Source organism: Nicotiana attenuata, chromosome 12 (genome assembly GCF_001879085.1).
Source record: "Nicotiana attenuata strain UT chromosome 12, NIATTr2, whole genome shotgun sequence".
Lineage (NCBI taxonomy): Eukaryota > Viridiplantae > Streptophyta > Magnoliopsida > Solanales > Solanaceae > Nicotiana > Nicotiana attenuata.
The window spans coordinates 32,103,898-32,114,192 of NC_032000.1; the positions used below are offsets into that span (position 1 = coordinate 32,103,898).

The 10,295-nt window shown below is 41.8% G+C and overlaps 1 protein-coding gene across 1 annotated transcript; it reads left to right on the top strand.

The window, feature by feature from the left end:
* Positions 1,344-9,956, top strand: LOC109236008 (17.3 kDa class II heat shock protein-like). The gene is made up of 2 exons (XM_019402244.1): positions 1,344-1,808; positions 9,606-9,956. The coding sequence occupies exons 1-2, from the start codon at positions 1,344-1,346 to the stop codon at positions 9,954-9,956; spliced, it is 816 nt and encodes a 271-aa protein (XP_019257789.1).

The following is a 10,295-nucleotide window of genomic DNA, read 5'->3' on the forward strand; positions in this document are numbered from 1 at the left end:
GGTACAATAACAACTTACAAGAAGTTTACACAGCAGCTTGTTGTAGGAGCCTAGAAGCAGCTTATACTACATCTTGCAGTAGCAACTTACAAGCAGAGTACACACCAGCTTGTAGGAGCAACTTACGTGATAGCTTACCATAGCAGCTTATACAACAACTTACTTTTTTTCTTTAAATAGAAGAAATTTCGATTCATTATATACATTAGTTTTTTAATATATCAATCTCTGTATCCTTATCTTTACTTTTACAACCTTTATTTTATAACATTTGTTATAACGAGTAGAACAGTAAGACAACCAAAGGAACATAATCTAAATCAAAGATATAGATTAAGAGCTGCGCAATCAAAGATATAGATTAAGAGCTGCGCTGCGCCACCCTCCGCCGCCGCTAGTGCCGCTGGGAGAAATTCTATTTCTGGCATCAGTGACTGGCTGGCTCCGTAATTGTGAGTCTCTCTCTGAAATCATCAAGCTAGCCCTATTACATTTCTCTTGTTTTTACATTTCTGGTCCCATTTTAACTCTGCACTATTCTGCTTCTAGCTTATATTCAGTATCATTTTTCAATAGATGACGGACAACTAATTTTATTTTTTTCTAGAAGAACAGCTCTAGTAAATCTTTTTGCAGACCTAGAAAATATAAATTCAGTAAGTTGCTGTTTTAATCATTCTAGAATGGGAGATTCATTTCTTTTCTGTAGAAGGAAAATTGAAAACCTGGTTTAGTTCTGATTTTGGGAGTGATACTGATGTAATCCTTTAGAGTTTCTGGAATCCTTCCAGTTTTACAGAATTCTTAGTTGGTAATGTCTGTACTCATGTTAATTTATGGAGTAACATTTAACTTTTACTTATAAAAAAAAATTGATTCTGTTTCAATGTTCAAGAGTGCTTATTATTATAGGTCTTTGCCTTGAGTATCGAATTATGCATCTATAGCAAGCCCTTTTTTCTTGTACGAAATACATACTCCAATATTTTAGTTCTGGGCTTATACCAAATTACTAAATTGAGTTGGATTGAACTTTTGTATTGTAGGGAGTGTTCGTAATTCTTGTAAACTGTGATGGATATATTTCTCAAGAAGTTGGATCATTCTCAACCAAGTTCTAGTTTTAGTTGTCCATCCCTGAGTACGACGATAGCTCCAGAAATTCGTACGAGTGCCAATCTTTCCCATCTTATAGATGATCACTTAAAGATGATCCAGGAGAGAGAATGACCCTTGTTAACTATAGCCCTCGAATACGAGAAGAAGTGAGAAAACACTACATTCAGAAAGGTCCTTGTCAACCTTCCAAGCATCAATTTCCTAAAACTAAAATTGGAAATAAAATGCGCCAATTTAATTCAAGTTGGTCTGAAGGTCCATTTTCTGGATGGTTGGAGTATAGTGTGAAGAAAGATGCTGCATATTGTCTATGTTATTATTTGTTCAAACATAAGTTCATTCATGGAAGTGCGGGTGAAGTTTTTTCGAAAAATGGTTTTAGGGCTTGGAATAAAGCTCTTGAAAGATTGCGTTTGCATGCTGGCGAGGCTAATAGTGTCCATCATAAATGTTTCAATAAGATGCTAGGTTTGTCAAATCATCATCAATCAATCCAAGATGCTTTTGACAAGCAATCCGAGAAGTTAAAAAGTGAGCAACGAACGCATTCGGAAGCCTCAATTGATGTTGCAAAACTTCTCTTGCATTATGGATTGCCGCTCTTCCACACTCTCCAGCACCTCATGGATGCCGCCTGTGATGACTCAGACCAGTCCATCAATGCCCCAGCAAGAGGCTGTGTGTTGGGAATAAAAAAATAATATCCCGCCCAGGAATAATACCCACGGTAAATAACAATAACACAAGAGAGTAACAACAACACCAAATATTTTAACGGGGTAAAATACAATACCCGAGCAGAGCAATATTACCACTATAATATTACAGCTTAGTAGTGTCAAGAGACTACTACAACTTCGAAAGAAATAACACTCTTTATTTTAAACACTTCACTACAATATTACTCTCACTCACTATTTATCTCATAGACTACAATTTATGGATTACTCTCTCTACGCTCTATTGCGCTCTTTCTGATTTGGTGTGTCTGAAATGAGGAACGAGGCCTGCTATTTATAGCAAAACTTGCCGCAAATCAAACCAATCACAATGGTTGGTTTTGCAACTTGCAAATCTGTTTGCAAGTCTGTTTTGGTTATGCCATGGATTTGGTTACCAAAAATCAGATTTGCTCTTTTGCAAATTGCACAACATTATCAGACGCCATTCAACTTGTTTTCTTCATTTTCTTTTTTTTTATTTTATTTAAATGGGTCCCATAAATCTCTCCCTTAATTTTGGATTTTTCTTCTTCATTCCAAGTCTTGATCTCAATCGCTGGAAATCTTCAAACTTGAGAGGCTTTTTGAAGATATCTGCAACTTGATCATGAAACTTCACATATTTGAGCTCGACTTCATTCTTGGCAATGCATTCTCTGATGAAGTGATACCTTGTATCAATATGCTTGCTTCGATCATGATACACTGGATTCTTCGCGAGTGCCTGTGCGGATTTGTTGTCAATACAAATCTCCGTAGCTTCAATTTGTGGCAAATTGAGCTCCTTCAATAATCTTCTCAACCAAATAGCATGACAGGTACAAGATGTTGCTGCTATATATTCAGCTTCAGAAGTCGACAGAGTAACAATTGGTTGTTTCTTTGAACTCCAAGGAATAATAGAATCACCCAAGAAAAATACAAAACCGGTTGTACTTTTTCTATCATCAATATCTCCGGCATAATCTTTATCACAAAATTCCATAAGTTTGAAATCATTAGAAGAAGAATAAAATAACCCAAAGTCAGTCGTACCTTTTAGGTACGAAGAATTCTTCTAGTGACTTTCAAATGAGTGGAGGTAGGAGCTTCCATGAAGCGGCTTACTACTCCAACTGCAAATAGTATATCTGGCCTGGTACAAGTCAAGTACCTCAAACTTCCCACAAGACTTTTGAAAAATGTGGGATCCACCTTTTCTCCTTCATCAAACTTGGACAATTTTGTCCCACTCTCCATCGGTGTGTTCACGGGGTTGCAATCGAGCATGTTGAACTTCTTCAATATCTCTTTTGTATAGCTTTCTTGAGAGATAAAAATTCCATCCTCCATCTGCTTCACTTCTAGGCCCAAGTAGTATGACATGAGCCCTACGTCTGTCATCTCAAACTCACGGGACATATCTTTCTTAAAAGCTTCAAACAAACTTGGGTTATTGCCCGTGAAAATAAGATCATCAACATAAAGACAAACAAGCAAGATATCTCCATTAGTATGAACTTTAAGGTAAAGAGCATATTCATGGAGACAACGAGTAAACTCATTGTCTTGAAAATACTTGTCGATGCAACTATTCCATGCTCGTGGGGCTTGCTTTAATCCATATAAAGCTTTCTTCAACCGCAACACTTTATCTTTATGGTTTTTGACCACGAAGCCCAATGGTTGTTCAACATAGACTTCTTCTTCAAGATAGCCATTCAAGAAGGCTGACTTGACATCTAGTTGATGGATCTTCCACTTCATTTGCGCCGCCAAAGAGATCAGCAAACGAATTGTCTCCATGCGGGCAATAGGTGCATAGACTTCTTCATAGTCAATGCCTTGCCTTTGCTTGTAGCCTTTAGCCACAAGTCGTGCCTTGTATTTCTCCACATCTCCATTAGCATTCTTCTTTATTTTGTATACCCATTTCACTCCAATTGCTCGATGACCCTTGGGAAGAGTTGTTAACTCCCAAGTGTTGTTCTTCTCTATTGACTCAATCTCCTCCTCCATGGCTTGTCTCCACTTTTTGTTTCTAACAACTTCATCAAATTTCATTGGTTCACTGTCAGCAAAGAGACAACATAAAAAATCAAAATTAGTAACTTCTTCTGTGTCCTCATAGAGCTCTTGAATACTCCTTGTCCTTTGCGGTTGTTCATTTGAACTTTCTTGAGAAGAGGGAGATGCAACATTGGTTGGAGAAGGAGGTGGAGTTGTATCCTGCACAGGTTCCACGGTCTCTGGTTCTTCTTCATCACCAAAATATGGAAGAAAATCATATGAAGTTTCTTCTGAGCTTCCCAATCCCATGCCAATTCTTCATCAAATTCAACATCGCGACTTACCACCACCTTACCGCTGCTTGGGTTGTATAACTTGTAGCCTTTTGAACTCGTATCATAGCCAACAAACACATGCTTGACACTTCGATCGTCAAGCTTTGCTCTCCCTTGATGTGGCACATGAGCATATGCTATGCTCCCAAAGATTCTCAAATGTTTAACACTTGGCTTTCTTCCACTCCATGCTTCTTGAGGGGTTTGATCTCTAACATTTCTTGTTGGAGATCTATTGTTCAAATAAACTGCACAAGAAACAGCTTCGGCCCAAAATTCCTTGGGCATACTTTTAGCTTTCAACATACATCGAGCCATATTAAGAATCGTTCGATTCTTTCTCTCTGCAACTCCATTTTGTTGGGGTGAATAAGGTACCGTTAGAGGGCGACGAATTCCATGAGACTGACAAAAGTCATTAAATTCGTTTGAAGTGAATTCGTCTCCTCTATCAGACCTTAGAGCTTTAATTTCATAGCCATTTTCTTTCTCCACAAGTACTTTGAAATTTTTAAAAGCAGCAAAAGCTTCAGATTTTTGGTTCAAGGAATAAACAAGTCTTTCTACTAAAGTCATCAATGAAAAGCAGAAAGTATCTACTTTTACCAAAAGAAGGTGGATTGATTGGTCCACACACATCAGTGTGAACAAGCTGGAGCGGCTTGGTTGATCTTGACATGGCCTCCTTTGGAAAACTCCTCCTTGCATGTTTTCCTAGAAGACAAGCTTCACATAATTGATTGGGATGGTTGATTGATGGTATCCCATGCACCATGTTCGTTTCTCCCATTGTTTTGAGCGCTTCAAAATTCAAGTGCCCAAATCGCATGTGCCAACACCATGATTCATCTTGCACATTAGCCTTCAAACACTTTGCATCAATTGTTTTAAGATTCAGAGAAAATAATCTATTCTTTGCCATATGCACTTTAGCAATTAGAATTCCACTTGAATCTCTAAGCCAAAGATGCATATTTTTCATGTGGATATCATATTCCTTTTCAAGAAGTTGGCCCAAACTCAAAATATTGCCTTTTAATTTTGGCACATAATAAACATCTTGAATTAGCTTGTGACTACCATCTTTACAGGAGATCAGAATCGTACATATCCCTTCGATTTGAATCTTTGAGGTATCTCCAAAGGACACATTACCTCTCACCATTTTATTGATCTCCACAAACTTTTCTTTGCATCCACACATATGATTGCTTGCTCCATTGTCCAAATACCACGAGCTGCAATCATCCCTGTCTTCTTCCTTGAGTGCCAGCAATAACGTTGACTCATCTTCTTCTTTCTTGTCGTCAACAAGGTTAGCTTTCTCTTCAACATTGCTGCGACATTTCCAAGAGTAATGGCCAAATTTATGACAATTATAGCACTCAAGTTTTGATTTGTCATACCTTTGTCCATTATTTTCTTGATAGTATCCACGTCCTCTTCCTCCTCTATGTCCATGACCACGACCTCTGAATGTTTGGTGGATTTTAGCTTCATTGTTGAAGTTGTTACCGTTACTTCTTCCTCGTCCATGACCGCCACGGCCTCGTCCTCGTCCATTCCCTCGATAGCTTTTTTCACCTCCATAATCCTTGAAGGATGCCTGAGTTTTAAGAAGTTGCTCCAATGACACTTCTTGTCTCCTCTTGATCTTTTCTTCATGGGCCTGTAAAGAACCCTCTAATTGCTCCACCATCATTGAGTCTAAATCTTTAGACTCTTCAATAGCACAGACCACAAAATCGAATTTAGGTGTTAAAGTGCGAAGGATCTTTTCTACCACACGGACATCTTTTATGTCCTCCCCGTATCTTCTAAATTGATTCACAACAGCCTTCACTTTTGAACAATAATCCGAAATGCATTCGGATTCTTTCATTTTTAAAAGTTCAAAATCAGCCCTTAGAGTTTGAAGTTTTACCTTTCTCACCTTGTCAACTCCTTGAAGAGAATTTTGTAAAATCTCCCAAGCTTCCTTTGAGGTGGTAGCATCTGCCACCTTCTCAAACATGGCATCATCCAAACATTGGTGGATGAGCGTGAGGGCTTGTTGATCCTTCTTCCTTGTCTTTGCCAAGACATCTTTTTCATTTTGAGGCAGAGCTTCCTCATTATCGGGTTTTGCATACCCTCTATCTACGATTTCCCACACATCTTGTGTCACGACCCGGATTTCCCCACCATCGACATTGGGCACACAGACTCGCCCCTGCAACCTCAAAACACCATCATCATCTAAGGTCACCTTCGTGGCACCTCCACGCTGCACCGTGTCTCTCAGAGCACATAAATGGGGATCATCAAACTGCCGATCACGGATACGCTCCAATAATGAAGAACAAGCGACTGTGCAAGCTAACACTCTACTAGGCTCCGAAATGTCCAACCTCACAAACCGATTGGCCAAGGCCTGAATATCCAAAGCAAGCGGTCTCTGGCTGACCGGGATATAAGCAAGACTACCCATACTGGTGGACTTCCTACTCAATGCATCGGCCACCACATTGGCTCTCCCCGGGTGGTACAAAATGGTAACATCATAATCCTTCAATAGCTCCAACCCTCCGCTGCCTCAAGTTCAACTCCTTCTACTTGAACAAGTATTGCAGACTCTTGTGATCAGTGTACACCTCACACGTCACACCATATAAGTAATGCCTCCAAATCTTCAAAGCATGAACAATGGCTGCCAACTCTAGATCATGGACCGAATAATTCTTCTCGTGGATCTTCAATTGCCTCGAAGCATAAGCAATGACTCTGTCGTCCTGCATCAATACCCCACCAAGCCCAATACGGGAAGCATCACAATAAACTGTACAAGGCCCTGAGCCTGTGGGCAAAACCAATTCGGTGCCGTAGTCAAAGCTGTCTTGAGCTTCTGAAAGCTCTCCTCACACTCGTCTGACCACCTGAACTGGGCACCCTTCTGGGTCAATCTGGTCATCGGGGCTGCTATGGATGAAAACCCCTCCACGAACCGGCGATAATAACCTGCTAACCCTAAGAAACTCCGAATCTCAGTAGCTGATGCTGGTCGAGGCCAGTTCTTGACTGCCTCAATCTTCTTCGGGTCCACCTGAATACCCTCTGCTGATACAACATGACCCAGAAATGCAATCGAACTCAACCAGAACTCGCACTTCGAGAACTTAGCATATAACTGACTATCCTTCAGAGTTTGAAGAACGACTCTGAGGTGCTGCTCGTGCTCCTCCTGGCTGCGGGAGTACACCAGAATATCATCAATAAAGACTATCACGAACAGGTCCAAGTAAGGTCTGAACACTCGGTTCATCAACTCCATAAATGCTGTTGGGGCATTGGTCAACCCAAATGACATGACCAAAAACTCACAATGCCCATACCGAGTGCGGAATGCTGTCTTAGGGACATCCGACGCCCTGATCCTCAGCTGATGGTAGCCAGATCTCAAGTCTATCTTTCAAAACACCTTCGCACCCTGAAGCTGGTCAAACAAATCATCAATCCTTGGTAGTGGATACTTGTTCTTTATCGTCACTTTGTTCAATTGCCGGTAATCAATGCACATCCTCATCGATCCATCCTTTTCTTCACAAACAACACTGGTGCACCCCAAGGAGAAACACTAGGCCTGATAAAACCCTTCTCTAGCAAATCTTGCAACTGGTCCTTTAACTCCTTCAACTCTGGCGGGGCCATGCGATACGGCGGAATAGAAATGGGCTGCGTGCCTGGGGCCAGATCAATACAGAAATCAATATCCCTATTGGGCGGCATACCCGGCAGGTCTAAAGGGAAAACCTCGGGGAACTCCCGAACAATAGGAACAGAATCAATAGAAGGAACCTCTGTGCTGGAATCGCGAACATACGCCAGATAAGCTAGACACCCCTTCTCGACCATACGTTGAGCCTTCACATATGAAATAACACTGCGGGTGGCATGTCCTGGGGTCCCTCTCCACTCCAATCGGGACAAATCTGGCAAAGCCAAGGTCACGGTCTTGGCGTGACAATCCAAGATAGCATGATACGGGGACAATCAATCCATCCCTAATATAACGTCGAAATCCACCATGTCTAAGAGTAATAAATCAACACGGGTCTCAAGACCCTCAAACACTACCACACAGGAACGATGAACTCGGTCGACCACTATAGAATCACCCACCGGTGTAGATACATAAATAGGAATACCCAAAGCATCAATAGGCATAGCCAGGTAGGGTGCAAAATAGGACGACACATATGAATACGTAGACCCAGGGTCAAATAGCACTGAAGCATCCCTATCACAGACCAGAACAGTACCTGTAATAACAGCATCTGAAGACTCAGCCTCTGGTCTGGCTGGCAAAGCATAACACCGGGGCTGGGCCCCACCTCCCTGAACCATGTCTCTGGGACGATCTGCTACTGGCTGACCCCTACCTCTGCCGGTCCGAGCTCCACCTCTACGGTCTCTACCTCCACCTCTATGATCCCTACCCCCGCCTCTAGCTGGCTGGGCAAGCTGTGGATCACCTGGTGCCTGAATCATGGGGCGAGGACCCTGCTGCTGAGAACTACCCGAGGCTCGAGGGCAAAATCTGACAATGTGACTCGGGTCACCACAACCATAACAAGCCCTCGGCTACTGAGACTGCTGGCCCTGTCGACCTGAATGTCCTCCCCGGAAGCTCTGAAGTGGCGGTGCACTGATGGGTTGTTGATCAGAATAATGCTGCTGAGAACCACCACCGCCTGGAGTACCATGAGAAACCTGGAGTGCTGACTGAAAGGGTCTCGGTGAATGGCCTCTACCATAAGAATCCGTACCTCCAGACGAGGTACCACTGAACCTACCAGAATGACGAGGCCTCTTATCCAACACCTGACCACCTCCCCGTGCAAGGGCCATCTCAACTCTGCGGGCTGCATTGGCCGCCTCCTGAAAAGAAATCTCACTACCAGCTCCCATAGCCATCTGGAGACGGATCGGCTGAATCAATCCATCAATAAACCTCCGCACCCTCTCTCGCTCTGTGGGGAGTATAACAATAGCATGGTAGTGTCAAGAGACTACTACAACTTCGAAAGAAATAACACTCTTTATTTTAAACACCTCACTACAATATTACTCTCACTCACTATTTATCTCACAGACTACAATCTGTGGATTACTCTCTCTACGCTCTATTTCGCTCTTTCTGATTTGGTGTGTCTGAAATGAGGAACGAGGCCTGCTATTTATAGCAAAACTTGCCGCAAATCAAACCAATCACAATGGTTGGTTTTGCAACTTGCAAATCTGTTTGCAAGTCTGTTTTGGTTATGCCATGGATTTGGTTACCAAAAATCAGATTTGCTCCTTTGCAAATTGCACAACATTGTCAGACGCCATTCAACTTGTTTTCTTCATTTTCTTTTTATTTTTTATTTTATTTAAATGGGTCCCACACTGTGCATGTGACGCTAAGGCCATAGCTACAACACCAGCAGACATGAAAGAGTACCCAAATTCCTATGTTTTAATTGTGGATATGCCCGGTATGAAATCTGGAGATATAAAGGAGCAGGTGGAAAATGACAATGTGCTGCTGATAAGTGGACAAAGGAAGAGGGAAGAAGAGAAAGAAGGGGGAAAGTATATTAAAATGGAGAGAAGGGTTGGGAAGTTCATGAGGAAGTTTATACTGCCGGAGAATATTAATACTGATGCAATTTCTGCTGTTTGTCAAGATGGGATTCTGACTGTGACTGTTGAGAAGTTGCTTCCTCCTCGGCTAAAGAAACGCAAGACTGTTGAAGTTAAATTTGCATGACATGGAATCGATAGTCTGTTTCCTTGACATGGGAATTGCGAGTGCATCTGTTTGATGACTGATGGTGTCATATAATGAAAATAGTTTAGATCCAGGACTTGCCCCGGGCCATAGATAGTGGTTACTGTTATTGCGTGTCATTTATCTTTTGGTTGTTATGTTTCTGTTACTATTACGGTTTCTACTGGAGTTACTAATGATGTCTTTTCTTATTTTTTATTTCCGTCTTTCTGAGCCGAGGGTCTATGGAAAACAGCCTCTCTGTCCTATCGGGGTAGGGGTAAGGTCCGCGTACACATTACCCTACCCAAACACCACTTTGTGGGATTTTACTTGATA

What these genes read in the sequence shown, in the direction of transcription:
- LOC109236008 (XM_019402244.1), top strand. Translation starts at nt 1,344, where the DNA reads ATGCGCCAATTTAATTCAAGTTGGTCTGAAGGTCCATTTTCTGGATGG. An exon ending in CAAGAGGCTGTGTGTTGGGA is followed by an intron (nt 1,809 to 9,605) that starts ATAAAAAAATAA and finishes TGTGCATGTGAC; the next exon opens with GCTAAGGCCATAGCTACAAC.